Genomic DNA, 25,476 nt, shown 5'->3' on the forward strand with positions numbered 1-25,476 from the left:
AAGTTGTCCATTTTATTGGCATATAGGGGTTGATAGTAGTCTCTTATGATCCTTTGTATTTCTGTGTTGTCTGTTGAGAACTCTCCATTTTCATTTCTAATTTTGTTGATTTGATTCTTCTCCCTTTGTTTCTTGATGAGTCCGGCTAATGGTTTGTCAATTTTATATATCTTCTCAAAGAACCAGCTTTTAGCTTTGCTGATTTTTGCTCCGGTCTCATTTGTTGCTTTTACATTTATTTCTGCTCTATTATATGATTTCTTTCCTTCTACTAAGCCTGGGGTTCTTGAATTCTTCCTTCTCTAGTTGCTTTAGGTGTAGAGTTAGGTTATTTGTTTGACTTGGTTCTTCTTTCTTGAGGTAAGCCGCTTTTGCTATGAACCTTCACCTTTGCACTCATTCTACAGCGTCCCATAGGTTTTGGGTTGTTGTGTTTTCATTTTCATTTGTTTCTATGCATATTTTGATATCTTTTTGGATTTCCTCTGCGATTTGTTGCTTATTTAGCAGCGTGGTATTCAGCCTTCATATGTTTGAATTTTAAATAGTGTTTCTCTTGCAGTTGACATCTAGTCTCAGTGTACTGTGGTCAGAAAATATGCTTGGAATGATTTCAAGGTTTTTTGAATCTACCAAAGCTGGACTTATGGCCGAGGATGTGATCTGTCCTGGAGAAGTTTCAATACGTACTTGAGTAAAAGGTGAAACCCATTGTTTTGTGGTGAAATGTCATATCGATATCAATTATGTCTAACTGGTCCATAGTATCATTTAAAGTTTGTATTTCCTTGTTAATTTTCTGTTTACTTGATCTATCCATAGGTGTGAGTGGGGTAGTAAAGTCTTCGACTATGACTGTGTTATTGTTAATTTCCCTTTCATGCTTGTTAGCCTTTGCCTTACATATTGTGGTTCTCCTATGTTGGGTGCGTATGTATTTATAATCGTTATATCTTCTTCTCGGATTGATGTTTTGATCATTATGTAGTGTCCCTCTTTGTGTCTTTTCACAGGCTTTATTTTAAAGTCTATTTTGTCTGATATGTGTATTACTACTCCTGCTTTCTTCTGGTCTCGACTTGCTTGGAATACCTTTTTTCCAGCCCTTCACTTTCAGTCTGTATGTGCCCCTTGTTTGGAGGTGGGTCTGTTGTAGACAACATAAACAGTGGTCTTGTTTGTGTATCCTTTCAGCTATGCTTTGCCTTTTGGTTGGGGCACTCGACCCATTTACATTTAAGGTAACTGTTGATAAGTATGATCCTGTTGCCATTTGATTTGCTGTTTGGGGTTCGAGTTTATACAACCTTTCTGTGTTTCCTGCCTAGAGAAGATCCTTTAGCATTTGTTGAAGAGTGAAAAGAAGAGTTGGGAATAGATGTCTCTACAGTATCTTCATTAGTCCGAGGTAATAAGAAGAAGCATGTTAAAGCAAGGGGTAATGTGGATGATCAAAGCTCTGACTTTCATCCTGAAACTTGAGGACAGAGTGTATTTTCAGCCTGCACAAGTTTAAATGTGCCATTCATACGAAAGCCTTCTACCATCCAGATAGCTGCTGAAACAAGTGCCCCAACTTGAAATGATTTCTCTTCTCCATCGTAAATATCAGTTAGACCACAGGAGCATACTGTGATACATCAATCTGCAGCTGCTTTAGGTGTTGTTGTTGTTGTTTTAATTGAAGAGAAATTGCTTTACAGAATTTTGCTGTATTCTGTCAGAATTCAAAATAAATCAACCATAGAGGCACATATATCCCCTCCCTCTGGGAGTACCCTCCCATCTCCCTCCCCATCCCACAATCTAGGTTGAGCATTTGTCATGGGATTTCACATAGCAGCTGCACTAAATCAAATGGCTCTAGTGAAAATTTTGCAGCTATGTCTACTTCTGTTTCTCCGTACCGCAACTTGTGTCCATTACAGAACAGTTAGTTTGGACCGAGGGTGGAGCCTTCTACCTTTCCAGGTTGGTATGGTAACATGTCAGCCCATGACCGTCCTTTTCCTAAATTACAACAGTCAGGCAATTTAGTTTTCCCAGTGCCAAAGATCCCTGATACATCTGCTGCTTCTCTTTCAAGATCCACTCATCAACCATCTTCATTATTTGAAAACTGTCCTAATACAACTGATGTACCAAATAGGTGTTGGATTATGGAGGATACCAAAGTGTAAAATTAATGTTTGGAGATGTCAACAAATTCCTACAATTCTCTTATTTGAAGAAAAAAGTTACATATTCATCTTCATAGGGCCAATTTCTATTTTGGAATAATTAAGAGTAAAATGAGTCTTTCTTTCCGTGCCTGACTATTTTACTCTGCATAATATAAACACTTCTGTGCAAGGTCATAAACTAAACACTACACTTGCTTTCACTGAAACCCACAGTCAGTTGATTGACTTCATTGCATAGAAGTGAGCAGACCCATGTTTGGTTTGGTAACAGTCCTGAATGTTAAGAATATGTGTATAGAAGGGTGATCAATCACTTTTATTTCAGGAACCAAGTAGACTTATTGATGTGATTTTTCTGTGTAAAAATTCTTTAGCAATGACATTTTGCAGGTTTCCTGTTTTTGGTTACTATTTATGCAAGCAGCCTTTATTTTAAGTTGATGTAGAAGTAAACACTGGTTGAACATTGCCCTTCAATTGCTAGAAGACCAGTGACTTTATGATGTCAGCGCTACTCTTCAATTGCTAGGAGACCAGTGACTTTGTGATGTCACAGCTTTTTGACTTTGAGAACCATGCTGATGGTCTTGAGAGTTTATCTCTGTACGCCAGCCAAGCAGCACTTGAAGTTGGAGTGTGTAAAGTCAGACAAATGAGAAAAGTATCTGAAGAAAGATCTCTCTGAGATGGCACACATTCCTTCAGAAATTCAAGATGTGCCTCGTAAAGATGTATCAAGTGGTTGCAAAACCTCCATTGGATCATCTTCGTGTGATTACACACTTACTGGGGACTCAGTTTTGAGATCTATGATTGAAGAATATGCTTTCCAGGCTTTGTCTAAGGAAGCTGGGATAAAAAGGCCACACTACACATTTTCTGTCTCTGAAAGAAATGAGTTGAATGATTTTCTTTCCCTCACTTTTCCACAAAAACTCTGGGCTATAGTTGAAAGTGATGAGTTTGAATCTATTTGGTGGGATGAGAGTGGCACTTCTATAGTGATCAACGAAGAACTCTTCAAGAAAGAAGTCTTGGAAAGAAAGGCCCCTTTCAGAATATTTGAAACTGATAGTATGAAAAGTTTAGTTAGCCAGCTTAAACTTTATGGGTTTAGTAAAAAGCGACAAACTTTTCAAAGATCTGCTTCACTCCCTGACTTTCTGGAAGAAGAAAACAATGTCTCTGTTTTGAGCAAGGTAATCCAAAATTTCCACTTACTGTCAATATGTAAGATTAAATCATGTGACTTAGAAAGCATGTTCACATATGTAGCTAAAACCGAATTTAAAATTGAGATAACAAACTGTTGAACACGTTTTATTTTTTGAAGTTGAGAACAGCTGGAGGTTAAAATATTTGATACTTAATACACTCTCCTAGCAACTTGAAATCAGATACATGTCCTCAAGCTACTTTAAGTGGTATTTACTGTATATATACAACATATTTTTTAGTTGAGGAGCATACTTGTTTCTAACATGTAAGGTGTTAAAACTACTAATGGAGGTGTTGTCTTTGATTCTATTTAATTGGCATCATTAAAGGAATACATTTTTATAGTTTAACTTTGCTTGTCAGTTTTACCTTCGTTTATAAAAAACTAAATAATTGTATCCTTTGATTTTAGTTACAGATCTACCATAATCCAAATTTCAAAAGAGGCTATCCCCAACTTTTAGGAAGAATGAAAAGAAGAGTTGGGATTAGCAATGTGTTTCCGAAATCTTCACTAGTTCCAGATTACGAGAAGAAGCATGTTAAAGCAAGGGTCAACATAGATGATCGTAACTCTGGTTTTCATGCTGAAACTAGTGGAGAGAGTCCATTTTCAGCTTCCACCAGTTTAAGTGTGCCTTTCCCACAAAAGACTTATACCAGCCAGATAGTCCCTAAAACAAGCGCCCTATTTCCGTGTGACTTTCCTTCCCCATCAATATCAGTTAGACAAAGAGAACAGAACGTGGTAGATCAACCTGCTGTTTTAAACCAGTTGAGCATTTTTAATTGGCACTTCCATAGCACCTACACTCAAGCAAATGGCCACGTTGAGGACTTTGCTACTACCGCTACATCTACTTCTCAGAACCACATCGTATCTCCATTATGGAGCAGTTCTTTTGGACTGATGGTGGAGCCTTCTACATTTCCAGACAGGTATAGCGATATGTCAGCCCATGACAGTCCTCTTCCTAACCAGCAACAGAGAGGCAACTCAAGGTCCCCAGTGCCAACGATCGCTTATACACCCACCTCCTCTCTTTCAAGTCAATTCATCAACGATATTCCTTATGTGAAAACCATGCTAATTAAAACTGACCTATCAAATAAATATCAGCTTATGGAACCTAATGAAGATTAAAATTTACGTTGGGAGATGTCAACAAATACCCACAATTCTTGTATTTGAACAATAAAGTTACACGTTCCTCTGCACAGTTTTGTTTTCTATTTTGAAACAATGAAGAGTAAATTAAGGCTTTATTTCAATGTCTGGCTATTTCTCTGCACTCTTTTATAAACTCTTCAGTTCAAGAAAACATCCGTTAGGCATCCTAGGTAAATGGCACCTAGCCTATGGTTTCTAAGCAAGAAAATGAGAACAAAGGGAAAAGAGGTAATGGATGTAAAGTGATTTGGGAAATCATCCCTGCTGAAATGAATGGGTGTCTAAATGAGGATGGTAAGGGTGAAGGAACACATGCAAATAAAATCAAAACAAGTGCACCTACACAGTACGAACCTTAGTGCATTCACAGTTACATGATATTCTATTACGTATCGGTAGAGTCTTAAGATAGAGAAGGAAATGGTGCCCCGCTCCAGTATTCTTGCCTGGAGAATTCCGTGGAAAGGGGCTCCTGGTGGGCTGCTGTCCATAGGGTCGCACAGAGTTGCACACAACTGAAGTGACTTAGCAGCAGCAGAGTCTTAAGACATTAGACAGGAGATTGTCTTCATTCTAGAAATTCATTTCATACTTGAAAATATAAATATTGTAGCATGTCCAAAATTAGGAGAACCGTTATACCATCACTGTGATACCAACGATTACAGGACATAATCAGTGACTGGACCATGGCCAGCACAAGATAGGTATTTTACAAGTGGTACTGTATAGGGTCATTTTAGCTCTGCTCTCCTTAAGGCGTACCTTTATTTCCTGCCACCATGATTCCACCCTATATTTCCTAATGCATATTTAGATTTTGCTTATCTGTTCCCTCAGAGACAAAATAAATTCCTCTGGTGATTGCAGCACCTCAGGATGGTTAACAAGTTCTTTGAAGACATGATATTTGTTTTCCGTAGTAGTTTCAGTATCATTCTCTTACACCGTGCTTCTGGAGCTACAATCACACACACTGCTTTCAGATGTGCTAAGCCCCTTCTCACAACTTTGCCTCAACTCTTTCTTGGGGTTGGAAGGAACCTCTGTTCGCCCTCCTACCAAGGTGAGCACGGATATCAGGTCTTCAATGTGTTTTGGGTCTACCCTCTTTTCTTTGTGTATCTTTCACATCAGCTAAAACGTGTACTTACTGAATTATCAACAAGGAAATGTAATCACGAATCAAATGCTATATACATTACTCAACAACATCCTATAACCTGCACTATTATCATAATTGACCTTTCCTACTTACTGAGAATCTTTTCCCGGTTGATAAATATATATCTTATATGTTCATGAATGTCAAATGTGGGAATTCAAATTATAAAATGATTGCTGCTCTCATGAAGTTTACAGTCTATAAGAACCCATACTAGTCATGTTGTTTCAGGCCCCAGTTCCCTAAAATTCAGTAGTAGTTATAGAGATATTTATGAAAAAAACAAACAAACAAAAAAGAATCATTCATTTTAATTCTCTAGAAAAGTCATGGAGTAAGGAGGGATCAAAATCAATGGCTGATCCTTCACATAGTTCACAATGAAAGAAGATGAGCAGAGTGTCTGCCAGTTGGACCCCCCAGACTGTCATGAACACTACCTAGAAATCTTGGCAATCTCCACTTTGTGGCCATTTCTTTAGACAGTGGTGGCAATATCAAGTCATGGCCCTGTTTTGGTATGGTAACCCACATAGGACAACACCAAGTTAAGTTCACCGTTCTCATGTTTGGGGCTAATGCAGAGTGAAAGCTGTGGACTATTTGTGTAGATAAGGGAGGTGTCCAAACAGCACACACTTTTTCTTTCACTGAAAACTTTCATTAAATTTGGCTGAGAACACTATACTTTAGAGAGGTAAGCATTTTGCAGCAATTGTAAGAGTTATTGAAATCGGTGTCCTTAGTTATCCTTTCAAGCGCAAAGTCCAATGGTCTGGTTTTCGATTTCAGGCATCTTACTATGGAGCCAAATTTGCATGCTTTGAGAAATAGCACCTTAAAAGCAATCACATCTTCTATTTCATTGCCGTGTACTGATTATTCCTGCTCACTCCCTTTGATCTTCTTTTCCTGTTCTGCTTTGAGGGGCAGGTCCTTCTCAAAAAGAATAGGATTAATTCCCTTAGTGCTCTGTGGTAACTTGGAAAAGGCATGGATAAGGACATGCAATATATTATGTGGGAAAGCTACTGTTTTTGTTCCCTCCTGAAAACATAGTATTAAATTGTACCTCAATTGTCCTACCACGGGAAGCCTGGTTACATGATGCATTACCTTGGTGATCAATTCCCATATGGCTTTAACATATCAGTACCTTTAATTCTCAAAAGCTTATAGAGAAAGTATCTCAATACAGTAGGGAAATATTATACATGAGTTCAGTGTTCTTTCCCGTACTTATTTATTTTATAATTTGTGCCTAAAATAGTAAAAGTGAGAACAAAAATTCAAGTGAGTTAACGCAGTGAGTTAAACACAGAAGATTGAGACAAGAAGTAGAAAAATTGATGGGAGAAGATCAGAGGATGAAATTGGGTGCTTATAATGGAACAAGCAAATGTGTAACTGCAGGGCCTAAATAGCTCAATATGACTTCACTATTGTTACCCTACAAATTATTTTCATTTTAGCAAATCACAGAATAGTCTTACATGCAAAGTACTTTAAGATCCCATGGAATGCACAACAAAGGTATATCTTTTAAAGCATTCTGATTTAAAATGTCGCTAGAGACATATCATTCAAGTAGAAAATGATTTCCAAAATTAAGCCTAGAGACAAGCATCAGAGAAACTTTGGGAAGTTCATAGGTGTCCTCCAGTGAGTCCTTGGGTTTTCTTTTCTTTTTGTAATTGTGTTTAAGCATACAAGATCGTGACTGTGCTTGTGTGTGTGTGCATCAGTTTAAGAATGTGTTTGTGAGTGTATGTCTGGGCTCTCTTTTGGACTTTTATGTTAGAAATTTCAGCTGAAGAAATAGTTCATTCAAAAATACAGCCAGGCACAAATTAAACTGCCCATTCAAAACTCTTCTTTCTCTTTTCAAAGTGCAAGACAAATGGATGCGTCAAAGGTTGAAAGCATTTCAATAATAACCAAGCTCCTCCGCCCAAACATAGTTAAAAACTATGGTACTCTCCCAATCAACCCAGCAAAAGATGCGTGGGACCTTAGGTATCTATGATGTCTGGCAATAACAAAACACCCACCCTCTAATACGGCAGTACTCAAGAAGGCCATGTAGAAGCCTGGAGTTTCAACCAGGCCTTCCTGTAATAGGATACGACCTTCCTATAGGAGGCTGCACACTCACCAGTAATGAACACTCTTAGGCATCAAATGAAACTAAGGACGAAACCTGGAATTCTCTTCCCACATGGTGGAAGTCCCCTTCCCCCTTCCCAAGTGGATGTGATAGACATTTAAAATAAAAGGAAGTTATAACATGGCTCACATTCTTCTTACATAATACCTGAAATGTCCAAGCCCCACCACACTACTAAGCAGCTGACTACACAGGTCTTCTGGTCTCAAATCTGTGTGACAATCATCACATAAGAATTTTATGAATATTTGAGATGCATTGATAGTGCGGATCTGTAAAGCTAAATGTCTTTGAGATCTGACTCAAATAGGAAAACTGTGTACTCCCTGTCTTGAGTTTTATGGGGATTTCACATGCATTCACACACTTCCACAATGCTCAACCTTCATCTGAAGACAAAAACTGTGACATTAAGAGAAGAGGAATGGTCTATTCACAGAGAAGGCCAGCGGTAAAGTCAAAATGGATCCAGTTTCCTGCCTACATCCCTGCTCAGTAATGTAACCGCTTGTAAGCATTCCTAAGGGCGACTAGGATACACAAGTCAAAGATGCTTCTCCCAGGATTACAGAGTTGGATTGAGAACTGTAAGTTTGTTTACCTCTCATCCCATTCTTAAGATCACAAACCATAACTGTTAACCCATCAGAAGATGGGCAGCTCTAGCACATATTTAGAGACAATGCCTGCTTCTGCCTAAGACCAAGATTGTAGATCCAAGTGGCATATAGGGTACGGTTTCCATCTCAGGATACCACATGACTCCCCAGGGATTCTCCTTCTCTGGAAAGCTCTCAAGAGATGTTGTGAGAAGAATATTTTGAGGGTGGAAAACAAGGAAACCGACAAGAGTTGTGTTCTTTCTAATTGTCCTCAGTCTCACTTTTCATCCCATGTATAATGACAAAGTCTCCCAAGCACTGCCAATACCAATTTTTTGATGTTCTTCAGCCACTCAGTCTTGTCTGACTCTTTGTGACTCCATGTACAGCAAGAACCCTGGGTTCCCCTGCCTTTCAAATCACCAGTTTACTCAAACCCATGACTTTTGAGTCAGTGATGCTTTGCAGCCATCTCACCCTCTGGCATTCCCTTCTCGTCCTTCCCTCAATCTTTCCCAGCATCAGTTTCTTCCCAGTGATTTCACTCTAGGCCCTAGATGGTCAATATATTGGCTCTTCATGGTCAGCGTCAGAACTTCCGTGAATAGTCTGAGTTGAACTCCTTCATGCTTGGCTAGTTTGAACTCCATGCTCGCAACGGAACTCTCACACATCTTCTCCAGACCCACTACTGCAAAGCATCGATATTTTGGCACTCAGTTCCTGTGGTCCTGCTCACTCCTCCATACGTTACTCCTGAAAATCAACTTTGCCCTTTCGGATCTTTTTCAGTAATCACTCAGCTTATTAACATGGTGTCTAGATTGGTCGTAGCTTTTCATCCAAGTGGCAAGTGCCTTTTCGTTTCGTGGCTGAAGTCACTCCCCGCAGTGATATCAGAGGTCAAGAAAGTGAAACCTGTCACTGAGTCAATTGTATCCTATTGCTAGATCTCAAAATGTTTGGACCACATTCCATGGTCTTATTTTTAGTGTTCATTGGTTTGTGTTTAGATTGAGTTTTAATCCAGCTTTTCCTGTCACCTCATCAGAGGGCTCTTTAGTCCCTAGTGTTTTTCAGCCATTTGTGTGTTGTCATCTTATAACTAAGGTTATTCACACTTCTCACAGTAATTCTGTTTCCAGCTTCAAATTCTTTCAGCAAGTTATTGTCCATGGTATACTCTGCACAGAAGTCAAATAAGCTGGGTGACAATATATAGCCTTGATATATTTCCTTCCCTATTTTGTACCAGTCCGTTGTTCCTTCTCCAGTTCCAACTGTTGTTTCTTGACCTGCGTGCACCTTTCCCAGGAAACAGGTATGGTGGTCTTATATTCTTATCTCTTTAAGAATTTTCCACAGTTTGTTGTGACCCACACAGTCTAAGGGCTTCCCCTGTGATTCAGATGGTAAAGCGTCTGCCTGCAATGGGGGAGGCTCAAGTTCGATCGCTGGGTCTGGAAGATCCCCTGGAGAAAGAAATGGTAGGCTACAGTCCATGGGGTCGCAAAGAGTCAGACACAAATGAATGACCTCACTTTCACATGCAGTCTAAGCCATTAACAGAGACAATAAAGGAGACGTAAATGACTTTATGAAACACCCTTGCTTTTTCTATGATCCAGACTCCAATTAAGGTTTACCTATTAAGATTAAATGACTAACTACACCTGCCTGCTCGCTCTCTCTCTGTTTCAAGTTGTTGCTGCTACTGCTGCTAAGTCGCTTCAGTCGTGTCCGACCCTGTGCGACCCCAGAGACGGCAGCGTACCGGGCTCCTCCGTCCCTGGGATTCTGCAGGCAAGAACACTGGAGTGGGTTGCCATTTCCTGCTCCAATACATTTAAGTGAAAATCGAAAGTGAAGTCACCCAGTTGTGTCCGACTCTTCACGACCCCATGGACTGAAGCCTACCAGGCTCCTACGCCCATGGGATTTTCCAGGCAAGAGTACTGGAGTGAGATGCCATTGCCTTCTCCATTTTTCAAGCTATCATCTACCAACTGTTACATTCCTGGGCACTTGCCATCTTCTTGTGGGCTCTCCTGGTGGCTCAGTTGGCAAAGCAACTGCCTGCAATCTGGAGACCTGGGTTCACTCCCTGGGTCGCGAAGATCTCCTGCAGAAGGAAATGGGAACCCACACCAGTACGCTTGCCTGGAAAGTTAGTATTAAATTATGACCATGCCCATCTCTGACCTTTGACACCCACTTGAAACAGTTAAGTTTCCAGAGCAGAAATAAGGAATCTGTGCTCCGGGAAAATGTCGGGACAATTTGACAAATAGCTAGATATTTTCAGGAACGGACTTTTTGAGCCCAATATCTGTATCATCTTTTATCTGGAAAGGAACTATGTTTCCTCAAACTGATGACAACTCCTCATTAGCAGAAATTTCAGGAAAAATAACTCGGCTTATCTGCATGTTCAAAGTCAATGTTGTACCAGTTATGTGTGTATGCACAAAAGCTCCCATTAAACAGATAAATTCACATCAACTAAAGTTTGTTGCCTTACTGGCATGCATAAATGAATTACAGAGCCTGCCTAGAAAGAAAAGCAGAAGTTCTGATTGGGCAGATAATAAGAAGACGTTGAGAGCAACTCTTTTCATGGGGGCATCACAAATAATACTTCTATAAAGGCAACAGTTCCCCGAGCGCATCCAATGAATATTAGCAGAAGACCTTGCTCAACTGTATGGGAACAAGACATAACTGGGAAGAATGGAAGGAAGATGGGAGAAGGAGGATGAGAGGAATAGAACCAAACCTGTGTCTTGTGGTGGGAGATGGAGAAGCAGGGGATAGACTGAGGATTCAGGTAAGTCACCTCAGTAAACTTAAATTACTTTTGACTGAAAGGAAGCAAGGTGAAGAAGCTGATGAAATATAGCTTGTCTAGAGTGAGAATCAAACAGAGAATGTGTGGTGTGGTCCTACATGTCCCAAACGGCCATGCAGGTCAACCAGTGTTCACAGGGCCTGGAAGATGAAACATGGGGTTAGAAAGCCAACCTGGGAGTGAACTGCGTTTGACTACGTAGAGATGGAGTGATGGATCTGGGATGTCAAAGTGCATAGGAAGGAATGCTTTTTGAAAAATCCCAAACTGACAGAGAAGCGGGACCTTAGGGTTCAGTCACACAGAGGAGGTAACACCATTGAATCCTCCCCCTCCCCACCCCCACCCTTTCCCACAAGCTGAGACCTACTATCAGGCAATAGAAAACAACTAGCTAGAACTAACACTCATGCTTCTGCCACCACAGGCTAGAAAACGATCCCAGTAGGGCCATAAATTTTCTGCCTGTGGTTGCAGACTCTTTGTCTATGGCATACAAAAGGGACAATAGATTTCCAATGAATGAAAATATTCAGGCTCTGGCAGCACTAAAAGCAAATAGGAGTTATCCCAGATTAGAGTCTGACCTGTCCCTACTGAAGATCCAAAGTTATTTCTGCCCTCGTTTGGGCACGCTTTCTCAAGAGGTGGAGCTGTGCTGTGGCTCGTGTTCAGGACCAGAACACTGACAGCAGGGACCCTAATAACATTCATTATACTGACCATGTTTTGCTACGCTGTGTGGCTGGTTCACTCGTTTTCTCACTTGTAGGCTTTCTCATTATTCTTGATTATTTACTGTTTTAAGATTGTTTATATCACATATTTATTTTTTTATTTTATTAATAAATTTATTTATTTTAGTTGGGGACTAATTACTTTACAATATTGTAATAGTTTTTGCCATACATTGACATGAATCAGCCATGGGTTTACATGTGTTGCCCTTCCTGGACCCCCCACCCGCCTCCCTCCCCATCCCATCCCTCTGGGTCATCCCATTGCCCTGGCCCTGAGCCCTTGTCTCATGCATCGAACATGGAATGGTGTTCTGTTTCACATATGATAATATACATGTTTCAATGCTATTCTCCCAGAACGTCCCACACTCACCTTCTCCCTCAGAGTCCATAAAATTGTTCCATGCATCTGCGTCTCTTATTCTGTCTCGCATATAGGGTTATCGTTTCCATCTTTCAAATTCCATATCATTTCACACCAGTCAGAATGGCTGCTATCCAAAAGTCTACAAGCAATAAATGCTAAGAGGGTGTGGAGAAAAGGGAACCCTCTTACACTGTTGGTGGGAATGCAAACTAGTACAGCCACTATGGAGAACAGTGTGGAGATTCCTTAAAAAACTGGGAATAGAACTGCCATATGACCCAGCAATCCCACTGCTGGGCATATACACCCAGGAAACCAGAATTGAAAGAGACGCGTGTACCCCAATGTTCATCACAGCACTGTTTACAATAGCCAGGACATGGAAGCAACCTAGATGTCCATCAGCAGACGAATGGATAAGGAAGCTGTGGTACATATACACAATGGAATATTACCCAGCCATTAAAAAAAATACATTTGAATCGGTTCTACTGAGATGGATGAAACTGGAGCCCATTATACAGAGTGAAGTAAGCCAGAAAGAAAAACAACAATACAGTATACTAATGCATATATTTATTTTTTGTATGTATATAACATGTACTTTGTTTTCCTGAATACATTTGAATCGGTTCTACTGAGATGGGTGAAACTGGAGCCCATTATACAGAGTGAAGTAAGCCAGAAAGAAAAACAACAATACAGTATACTAATGCATATATTTATTTTTTGTATGTACATAACATGTACTTTGTTTTCCTGCTTTCTGTGCCTTTTGTTGATGTCGTTTCTTGTCATGTTTGTTTTAATAGGTATATATTTCTATGTTAACTGTGATTTTCTGTTGTTCTGTGGGAAAGCTCTTGTCATTTTTGTCAGATTTCTTTCTTTATTTTTTACGTGGCACTCTGCTCTAGTGTTGTTTTATGTCTTGCAAGTTATTCGCTTAGTTGTATTATTGGTTCTGTGTTCTTCCCTATTGTGATTTTTGCTTGTGTTATTTTCTTTTTTTTGTTATTATTATTTTTTTCTTTGATTTTGGTTTCTTACAATTTGTCTGACTTCCTTTGTTTCCTCTGTCTAATCTTTTACTATGTGATCTTGGTTCTCTGACCAGAAGTTGGGCCTGTTCTTCTAGAGTTTCAGCACCATATCGAAGACCATAGACTACCAGAGAATTCCTGGTTCCAGCGAATATTAATTGGTGAGAGTGTCTATGAAGGCTTCCATCGCAAACTAAGAACCAATTCCACTCAAAAGGCTATATTATCCAGAGCTGATGCCTCATGCCACACAAAAAAGCAGAACAGAAACACAAGCCATATCATCCACAGATGGACTGCCTAAAGTCAGACTAAACCCGTACATACCTGCAAAAGATACCACCGTGAGAGAGAGAAGTGTCAGCTGTGGAATATAGATGCCAGAGAATATAGTTGCCAGTCCCTCCCCCTCCAAGGACACAGAAACCACTGCACCAAACTTATCCAGTCAGGGTGCATTTGGAAGCAAGAACTCCAACCCTGCACCCTGGGAAGAAAAGACCATTAACATAGTAAGATAAACAAATGTGAAGAAAGTCAAGTACGTTGCAGGCAAAGAAACAATGTGAAAACACATGAGACATAATTAAAGAGGAAATAGGAATTGTCACTGAAAAAGAATTGAGAGGAACGATAGTAAAGATGATCAAACATCTCAGAAAATAAATGTAAATCATGCAAGAAACATTTAAGAAGGGTGTGTGAATGATAGCACAATAACTGCCGTATGTGTGCTGTAGGCTCATCCATGCCTTTGTACAGCAGAAGCCAGAACAACATTGGAAAATAATTATCTTCCAAATTAAAAACGAAGTATTAAAAGAAAAACAGACTTTAAATAACACAACAGACCTGGCAATTCAACTGAAACTTAAGTAGATTTCTTCAAAAAACCAGCAGAAGGCAGTTCCTTTTCAAGGGCAAATGAAATATGTCCGGATAAATCAGAAACCGGATCACAAATCAGGCCTTGGCAAATTTAAGTTAATCAAAATTTTATCAAGCTTTTTTTTTTTTTTACTGCAATATATGTTACGATTTGAATGTCAGTCATGGTGTGTGGTGGGGACAAAACAAAAAGAAACAAACAAAAATATAAATAACAAAGACAAAACAAACAAACACACAAACACCTGAATACATTCAGTCTCATGCATATACCTCTTCATGGCCAAGAAATACACGAAAAATCAGACAGAAAAAAAAAAATATATATATATATATTCATAGAAACAAATGACAATAAAAATGCGATTGCATAAAACCTATGAAACAGGATAAAACACTAAAAGAGTAAATATTATAAGAAAGGAATGTCTCAAGTAATCAACCTAACAGTACAACTGAGACAATTAGAGAAAGAAGAAGAAACAGAAAACCCAAATTAGTTTTGGGAAAAAAAAAAAGTCACTGAGACTAGAACAGGAAAACAAGAGAAAAAATATAAACAATAGCAAAGATCAATAATGCTAAAAGGGAGCTCTTGGAGAGCATAAAGAAAATACATAAATCATGAGCCAGACTCATCAACAAAAAAAAGGAGAACACTCTAATCAATAAAGTTAGACATGAGAAAGGAGACATTATAACCGATACCACAGAAACATCAAAGGATCATAAGAGACTACAACAAACAAATTTAAGCCAATAAAATGTAGAATCTGGAAGCCACAGACTAATTCTTCGGAACTCAAGTAAGATGAAACATAAAATGTGAACACAGCATTACAAGCTCTAATATTGAAACTGTTATAAAAAATTTTCCAGTTAACAAACTCAAGGTCCAGATGGTGTCACAGATAAATTTTATGAACCATTAAGAGAAATGTTAACACATACACTTCTAAAACTCTTCCAAAATACTACAGTGGTAGGAAAATGCACAAACTCATCCTACGAGTACAGCATCACCCTGATAGAAGCCCAGAGGTAACACAGAAAAGGAAAATTATAGGCCACTATCACACAGTTGAACATAGATGCAAACATCCTCAACAAAATACTCCCAAGAAGAATCCAACAGCACATTAAAAGTATCCAACAGCTTATTTAAGTGAGGTTTTCCCCAATATGCAAACATCCTCCAGGATCTGTGTATCAGTCCATCAGATACACCATAACAAATTGAAGGATTAAAACCATATGATCACCTCAATAGATGCTGAAAAATCTTGGATGAAATTCAAAAATCATGTGTGATAAAAAACTCTCCCGAAACTGAGCATAGCAAAAATTACCTCAACATAATAAAGGCACACAGATCAAAACTACAATGAAGTATCATATCACACCATCGAGCATGGTGATCATTATAAAATCGACAACAGGGTACTTGGCTAGTGGTCCAGAAGCTAAGACAGCATGATCCTAAACCAAGGGTTCCATGTTTGATCCCTGGTCAGGAAATTAGATTCCACATGCAGCAATTAAACCCTGATGTAAACAAATGAAGAAGTAAATGTGTGTGTGTGTGTGTATGCATTCATATTCATAAATTAACAAATATGTGTTTACACTATACTATACATTCATAATATAGATGTTACATAAAAATAATTATATTATAAATTAACAAGTATATACACAAACACACACACACACAAATATAAATCTTAAAACAATAAATGAAGGATATGATGTGGAAGAAAGGGAACCCTTCACAGCGTTGTTAGGAATGTAAATAAATGCTGACATGATACCGCAGAGTATGAAAGTTCTTTAGAAAACTAGCAATAAAACTACCATATGACCCCCAAATCACATTATTAGACATATACCCAAATGAAACCACCTTTGAAGAAAAAAGGTGTATCCCAGCATCCATTTCAATACCATTTACAGTAGACAAGTTATGTAAGCAATCTGGGTGTCCATTTACTGAAGAATGGATAAAGAAGTTATGGCACATGCTCAGGATGGAAACTTTCTCGTGCACAAAAAGGAAAAAAAACCAATGGATTATTTCTAGAGATATGGATGGATCTAGAGCCTATTATACAGAGTGAAGTAATTCAGAAAGAAGAAGTCCAATATTGTAGATTAATGCGTATATGTGGAATCTAGAAAACTGGTTCTGAAGAATCTATTTGAAGGGTGGGAAAAGAAATGCAGAGGTAAAGAACAGACTTGGACACAGAAGTGGAAGGAGATAGTGGAATGGATCGAGCAAGATGCCCAGGCATATGTATAATACCAAGTATGAAGTAGTTAGCCAGTGAGAGGCTCCTCCTCAGGACTCTGGGGTGCCATAGGGAAGTGGATTGTGGAGTAGAAGAGGAGGCTTAAGAGCAGGTGGGAGGGCTTCTCAAAAGGGAGGCTCATGCATATATACTGATAGATGATTTACATTGTTGTACAGCAGAAAGTACCAGACATTGTAAAGCAATCACATTCCAATTTCAACTTGTTTCTTAAATTGGAAAATGGATGTCAGTCCTTGGCCAACTTGGGCAAGTAGCAAGAAATGCATCACAGTGCATAAGTCAAGTATAATGTGTACCAGTGCATATGTCAAGTAAAATCTGCACCAAAGACTGCTTTCATATGTATAGACAAAACATAAAGCAAAAACTTAACAATTCAGAGCTAACCTAGCCAGAATAAACTCAGACTCTAGACATAAGTGTTCCTCACTTCATTTGATTGGCAATGTTTCTCAAAGGAAAGAGCAGTTACCAAATGATGTCAACAATTTATAGAAACACAAATTCCTTCATGTTTTAGTACACAATAGTAAACCTTTGACATTCAGAACTATCCTAAGTAGGAAATTATAAATGTAGTTTGAAAGTTTGAAATGCTGTACAAGGATCACTTCTTTTTTAAATCCTGGAATCTGTGTGACTGACTGGGAAAAATGCACAGCCTAAAATTTGAGAATTTTGTTTTATTCATCTAGACTTTAGTCCTGAGGAGGATTTACTCCTGAGGAGCAACTTCTCAAGTATTTCTGAAAGACCATTCTGAAGAGGGAATGGAAGTGCCAGGGTGTATAAAAGTTTCACAATGATCACGGAGGCAGCATGTTCATATATTGTGGTTAATTAAAGAAAACTGGACATCTCAAGTTAATGGGTTTAGCATGATTCTACCTATGGCAAGATGCAGGAATCTGGGCTTCTTGAGATAATTTCTTCAATAGGCACTATAACTAGGGCCAGTGTCCTGTTCTTTTCTGTGTCAGAGTCACTTCTGGCAGCACAATTGGTGGCAGCTGTGGTAATTGAAGGCTTGATGATGGGCGGCCTGACTTCATCCAGAGTCCTCTCAGGGCTCACATTCAGGGATGGCTGCAATGGCTTATGACTTGATGACTGCAACATCCTTTGGTTACTGATAAGGCTGACAGCATACTTAGTTCACAGTGTGCTCTACTCTCTACACCCTCAGAAAATGTTACTGTTTGTAGTAGAGTCATATACCCCAAGACAAGCTGACTGTGGGCTTTTACCTCAACAGGACCTAAAGTGGCCTTAATATAATGAGAAAAGAGTTAATACAGGTTAATGCAAGTCCCAACGAGATAGGAAAGAGAAAGGGACATCAAATTTTCAAGAACATGGCTAGAAACTCTTCCCGATCAAGGAAGAGTAAACAGGGGAGGTTTGTGGTGCTTTCCAAACACATATGTTTATATATATAAAGATATGTATATATATATATATCTTCACTGATGTATACGCATAGACATGTTTATGTATACTATGCATATATGCATCTCTACTCATATGTGCGTGTATATATCTATATCTATATATAGATAAATATATATGTATGTATACACGTAGTTATATATCTATGTATATCTGAATATTCTCTAGAATATTCTCAAGCATAGCTTTAATATTAAGGCATAAAACAATTAAATTTTAAATTGTACCACCTATATTCTCTGACTACCAAGACATGGAGCTAAAGCTCAAAAATGGCATACATTTTTGCAAATGTGTCATTTGTGGAATATTTTAGAAGGCATTTCTAAGGAATGGTTGAGTCAATGCCTGAGTCACAAGGGAAATTAGAAAAATAATCTGAGACAAATGAAAGAGAAACCACAACATACCAGATCATTGGATACAGCAAAAGTTCATACCTGTAGTAAATACTTACAGTGAAATATACATTGATACCTATAACAGCAAAAGTATATACCTATACCTTAAGAATACATATATATATGTATATAGATATATACGCATATGAATATAGATATATGTATATATATATGTGTGTGTGTGTTTGTATTTATATATGTGTATATACATAAGTATGTATGTGTATGTATGTATATATATATATATATATATAAAATATATTTATCACTAATTATTTTCCAGTTGTCACTAGTGATAAACAACCTAGCTTCTAATGCAGAAGTCATAAGAGGCACAGCTTCAATCCCTGGCTTGGGAAGATGTTCTGGAGGAAGGCATGGAAACCCACTCTTGTGTACGCACCATGAGAATCTGATGGATTGAGGGATACCCATGTGCGATAGGCTGTGTGCCGAAGAGAGTCAGACAGGAGCGTAGGAACTTAGTGCATGAATATCACTGTCACTGATTGCTAATATATATAGGACACTTCTGCCTTTCATACATTGTTATTGACATGCTCAGAAAATTAATCAGTATAAGACATCAAAATTTATCTGATTCTAAATGTTTATTTATGGTTAATGATTTCGAATTCAACCTCCATTTAATGAATCTATTCAGAATTTTCAGTTTTTAAAAATTGTTTTAATCACTCTGTTCTTTTAGCCATTCGACTGTTTCACATAACTTAAGTCTTCTCCTGGCATAAATATGTGTCCATATTACCTAACAAGTGTCTTTATTTAGTATGATTACATTGCAATGGGATCTTTTTCATTCTCATTTCAATAACTGGATCTTCTCTCATTTTGTTTGCTCAGTTTACCTAATATCTTCCAATTTTATTTATTTTGTTTTTGTTGATTTTTCTCTATTTTTGAAATATGTACATAATTTTATTCCCATACTAGGCTTCATTGTTTTCCTCTTTCTCCTTGCTGTGAGTTTTGATTTGTCCCCCCCCCAGTTTCTGTAGGAGGCAGATATTAGCTTCTTCTCAGGTTTGCAGAGCTTCCATTTTAATGTGTATATATATCTGATGTGTCTGATGATGTGGGTAAGTTGCGTTTTCATTTTCATTCACCACAGTGTATTTTCTAATTTGCCCTGTGACTTATTCTTTCAAACTTTGGTCCCTTAGGGATATGTGGTTTAATTTTCCACACAATACAATTTCCAACTTTTTTCCCATACTGATTTATACTGATTTCAACTTACATTTATTGGATGTCAGAAAACATATTTTGTATGATTTAAATTATTAAGGACTATTTTAAGGCTTAAGGTAAAACCTATTCTCGAAAATATTCTGGAGAATATTCTAATTGAACATGGGAGGGTTGTGTATTCTTCTGTTCTTGTTAGAAGGAATGATCTGCTCAGTGTGTTAAGTCCTCTTGGTTTATATGGTCATTTAGATTCTCTCTTCCCTCAGTGGTCTTATGTTCTTCTACTGTTATTTAGATGTTTATTTTTGGACTAATCTAAATGCTCAGTTCAGTTCAGTTCAGCCACTCAGTCGTATCCAACTCTTTGCGACCCCGTGAATCACAACACGCCCGGCTTCCCTGTCTATCACCAACTCCCGGAGTTTACCCAACTCATGACCATCGAGTCAGTGATGCCATGCAGCCATCTCATCCTCTGTCATCCCCTTCTCCTCCTGCCCCCAATCCTTCCCAGCGTCAGGGACTTTTCCAATGAATCAACTCTTTGCATGAGGTGGTCAAATCATTGGAGTTTCAGCTTCAACATCTGTCCTTCTAATGAACACCTAGGATTGATCTCCTTCAGGATGAACTGATTGGATCTCCTTGTAGTCCAAGTGACTCTCAAGAGTCTTCTTCAACACCACAGTTCAAAAATATTTCAAAAAAATACTTATGGCTAGAGATCTGCAATTTTTACACTTCATGATAGCCAAAAGGCTGAGACAATATTCAAACATTTTTAATGTTTGATTCGGGTACCTGGAACTCTTTGATGAGGTGAGCATATGCTGTATTGGATCATTAATATGAAAGGTAATATGACAAAATATATAATTAATATTGTATAATCATGTTTAATATCATTTGTCTCAAAACATTTTTAATTAAAAGACCTATGTGTCTACAATTAGTATTGCCACTAGGGCCCTTTATTGTTTATTGCTTGGATAAAATTTTCCTTGCAAACTCATTCTTAAAATGTATTCAATTCTAAGATTTGTCTCTTCCAGAGCCTATAGTTGTCATATTAAAAAAAAATTACACCATCTTCTATTATACCACATTAATGGTTATTTGTTACTACTTTAATTAAATATATTTTAGAGTGATTTTAAGAAGTAATTCTAGAGACTTTGATTGTCATTATTCAGTCACTATGTTGTCTCCAACTCTTTTGTGACTCCATGGACTGTAGCACAAAAGGCCTCCCTGTCTTTCACTCTCTCCCAGAGTTTGTTCAAACACATGTGGCCATTGCATTGCTGATACCGTCCAACCATCTCATCTTCTATTCCTCCCTTCTGCTCCTGTCATCAGTCTTTCCAAGCATCATGGTCTTTTCCAGTGAGTTTGCTCTTTGCATCAGTTGGCCACAATGGTGATGTTTCAGCTTCATCATTAGTCCTTCAAGTGAATACTCAGGGGTAATCTCCCTTAACATTGATTGGCTTCATCTGCTTGCAGTTCAAGGGACCCCTAAGGGTCTTCTACAGCAGTACAGTTGGGAGGCATCAATTCTTCATCTCTCAGGCTTCTTTACACTCCAGCGCTCACATCAGCACATGACTACTGGATAAACAATAGGGGTTTATGAAGTGGGGAACTTTGTTAGTTACGTGAATGTCTCTTCTTTTTAATGCAATATCTAGGTTTACATAGCTTTTCTTCCAAGAAGGAAGTGTCTTTTAATTTGATGACTGCAGTCACCATTCACAGTGATTTTAGAGCCCAGGAAAATTAAGTCTGTCACTGATTCCAGGTTTCACCCTTCTCTTTGCCAAGTAGTAATGGGACAATATGCGGTGATCTTAGTTTTTTGAATGTCGAAGTTTCAGCAAGGTATTTCACCCTCCTCATTCAAACTCAAGAGGCTGTTTACTCCCTCTTCAATTTTCTTTTTAGAGTGGTACTGTCTGTTTATCTGAGATTGGTGAGGTTTCTGCCAGCTACCTTGATTCCAGTTTGTGATCCATCCAGCCTGATATTTTGTATAGTATTCTCTGCATATATATTTCATATAAACAGAATCTAAAGCTTAAGCACACTCCTTTCTCAGTTTTGAACTAGCCAATTGTTCCATGTCTGTTCAAGCTCTTGTGTCTTGACCCAAGTACACATTTCTCATGTTAAGAAGGTCTGATAATAATCACAGTCCATTGTGATCCACAGTCAATGGCGTTAGTGCAGTCAATGAGGCAGATGCAATTTTTTTCCTGAAATTTCCTTGCCTTCTCTAGGATCCAGTGAATGTTGGAATTTTTTTTGCCTGGTTCATCTAGCTTTTCCAAATCTAGGTTGCACATCTGCAAATTATTGGTTCATGTACTGCTGGAGGATGTTGAGTATTATGTTACTAATACATGAAACAAGCACAATTGTATGGTAGTTTGAGCATACTTTGGCATTGTCCTTTGTTATTGGAATTAAAACTGACCTATTCCACACTCGTTGCCAATGATGAATTTTCCAAACCTGATGACATATGAAGTAAGTGGCCGATTTAACAGTTTTGTGGTAATGAATTCTCACAGCTTTTGGTTCAAATGTTGATTTATCCTTCATATCTGAATGTCATCCTTATTAGATTTAGGTTTGACTCTTTCATCACTTTAAGTATGTGAAACTATTTTGTCCTGGTGTGAAGAGGAAAGAGCAGCTGGTATCCTTATGTGAATCTACCTGTATGTTATTTATTTATTTTCCCTTGTGGCCTTGATGTTTACTTCTTGTGTTTCTTTTTCTTAGTTTAATAAATATGCCTTGTGGATTGTTTCACGATGAGTATATCATCTTTTAGATATTCTGGGATATTGGGACATAGAGAAATATCTTTCCCCCATCTAAGGGAGGTTTTCAAATTTTATCTCAAAAATTTCCTCAAAGCAGTTATTTTTCTTTCTTGCTTATTTGTTTTGATGTTCTCCATCCAGACAGCTCTGAATCTAATGGTGGGACATTTAACATTGTTCCAGAAGTCTCAGAGATTTCCCTCACTGCTTTCATTTTCCCCACTCTATTTCATTGATTTCTACCATTCTACCTTCCATCCAGCTAGTCCTTTCTGCTCTCTGTTCTTCTACTGTCATTCCCTGCAGAGTATTTGTTTTAATCTCTGTTTCCTTCGATTATTACTGACTGATACTTTATTTCTTCTGTATCGTTGTTAAATATTCTTAGATCTTCTCAATCCATGTGTTCAGTGTATTTACAGGCAACTCCACTTGTTTTTCTAGATTTTAGGTCATCCTTACAATTATTATTCTGATTTTTTTTTCAGGAAGAATTCCTTCTCTTTTATTTATTTATGTATTTATTTTATTTGTTTATTTTGGTTTGGTGGTGCTTTATCATGGACCTTCACCTTCTGCATATTTTTCATTCTTTCATTCTGCTTAGATTGCTGTGGTCAGGGTCCCTTTTCTGCAGGCTGGAGGGTTTTGGCTACTCGTTGTTGTGCAGTCTGCTGCTGTGTTTGGGGTTCGCCCCAGTGACTTGTCAATATTTAATGAATTGGGAAATGCGTGTCTGTGCTCTGGTGAGTGGAGCTGTATCTCCTCTCTCTGGACTGCAATGAGACGTTCAATAATGTGCTTTGGTTCTCTTTGTGTTTGGTATGGCTTTGGACAGCCCAGTTTTTTAGAGTACTGGAATGGGTTGCCATTTCCTTCTCCAGGGGATCTTCCCCACTTGGGGATCAAACCCAGGTCTCCTGCATTGCAGGCAGATGCTTTATTCTCTGAGCCACCAGGGAAGCCCCCAGTTTTTAATATTCATTGTTCTGTTCCTGCTTTCCTGGAGATTAGGTGTGGGATCTCTTGCATTGAACTTGCTGGCTTGTGTATTTATTTTGGTTTCCATGTAGGCATGGATACTTTTGGGTGTGTGATTGTCTCTTAATGTTCCTTGGTAACAGGCATCTGACGATGAACACAGTTCTGGAATTGATATCTTCATCTTAGCTTTCAGTTCCCTGTTACACTAACATCAAGAATTCTACATCCACACAGCACAAAAGATCAAACCCCAAGCTTAATTGTTAAACAGCTCTCCACACCCAGAAAGAGCCAAAGGCATTCAGAGTCATGAAGAGAAGAAAAAATAGACGTGGGAGATGTAGGTGCCTAGGAGGAGAAAAGGAAAAGTCAAAATAGGAGAGACAGACGACTCAGGAGTTAAATCCCTAAGTGAAAATAGATTCCAAATATTAGATTCCTAACACATTTCAACAAGCAAAATTAAAAACCTATAATAGAGATTAGACTCCTCTAAATATTGTAAAACTTATGGATCCAAAATCATTTTCAAAGATAGTATATATATATAAATTTGAAAAGATACATTTTCATTCTTTAGAAAGGAGATAGTAGTTCATAGAAATGAAATAAAGTAATTCCAAAGAATAGCAAGGAGAGATAAGAAAGCCGTCCTCCGTGATCAATGCAAAGAAATAGAGGAAAACAACATATTGGGAAAAACTAGAGATGGCATCAAGAAAATTAGAGATACCAAGGGAACATTTCATGCAAAGATGGGCTCAATAAAGGACAGAAATTGTATGGACCTAACAGAAACAGAAGATATTAAGAAGAGGTGGCAAGAATACACAGAAGAACTGTACAAAAAAGATCTTCACGACCCAGATAACCACGATGATGTGATCACTCACCTAGAGCCAGGCATCCTGGAATGTGAAGTCAAGTGGGCCTTAGAAAACATCACTATGAACAAAGCTAGTGGAGGTGATGGAATTCCAGTTGAGCTATTTCAAATCCTGAAAGATGATGCTGTGAAAGTGCTACACTCAATATGCCAGCAAACTTGGAAAACACAGCAGTGGCCACAGGACTGGAAAAGTTCAGTTTTCATTCCAATCCCAAAGAAAGGCAATGCCAAAGATTGCTCACACTACTGTACAATTGCACTCATCTCACATGCTAGTAAAGTAGTGCTCAAATTCTCCAAGCCAGGCTTCAGCAATATGTGAACAGTGAACTTCCAGGTGTTCAGGCTGGTTTTAGAAAAGGCAGAGGAACCAGAGATCAAATTGCCAACATGCACTGGATCGTCAAAAAAGCAACAGAGTTCCAGACAAACATCTATTTCTGCTTTATTGTCAATGCCAAAGCCTTTGACTGCGTGGAACACAATAAACTGTGGACAATTCTGAAAGAGATGGGCATACCAGACCATCTGACCTGTTTCTTGAGAAACCTGTATGCAGGTCAGGAAGCAACAGTTAGAACTGGACATGGAACAACAGACTGGTTCCAAATAGGAAAAGGAGTACGTCAAGGCTGTATATTGTCTTCCTGCTTATTTAACTTCTCTGCAGAGTACATCATGAGAAACGCTGGGCTGGAAGAAACACAAGCTGGAATCAAGATTACTGGGAAAAATATCAATAACCTCAGATATGCAGATGACACCACCCTTATAGCAGAAAGTGAAGAAGAACTAAAAAGCCTCTTCGTGACAGTGAAAGAGGAGAGAGAAAAAGGTGGCTTAAAGCTAAACGTTCAGAAAACGAAGATCATGGCATCTGGTCCAATCATTTCATGGGAAATAGATGGGGAAACAGTGAAAACAGTGTCAGACTTTATTTTTGGGGGTTTCAAAAACACTGCTGATGGTGATTGCAGCCATGAAATTAAAAAAAGCTTACTCC

The 25,476-nt window shown here is 38.4% G+C and overlaps 1 protein-coding gene across 1 annotated transcript; it reads left to right on the top strand.

Moving 5' to 3' along the window:
* Nucleotides 1–2,735: 2,735 nt before the first annotated feature.
* On the top strand, nt 2,736–4,619 carry LOC145537524 (heat shock transcription factor, Y-linked-like). Its single transcript, XM_081568220.1, has 2 exons — nt 2,736–3,382; nt 3,814–4,619. Exons 1-2 carry the CDS (start codon nt 2,870–2,872, stop codon nt 4,543–4,545), a joined length of 1,245 nt encoding a protein of 414 aa, XP_081424346.1. The 5' UTR covers nt 2,736–2,869; the 3' UTR covers nt 4,546–4,619.
* Nucleotides 4,620–25,476: the final 20,857 nt, after the last annotated feature.

Source organism: Giraffa tippelskirchi, chromosome Y (assembly GCF_054371585.1).
Source record: "Giraffa tippelskirchi isolate mGirTip1 chromosome Y, T2T-mGirTip1v1.2.pri, whole genome shotgun sequence".
NCBI classification, from domain to species: domain Eukaryota; kingdom Metazoa; phylum Chordata; class Mammalia; order Artiodactyla; family Giraffidae; genus Giraffa; species Giraffa tippelskirchi.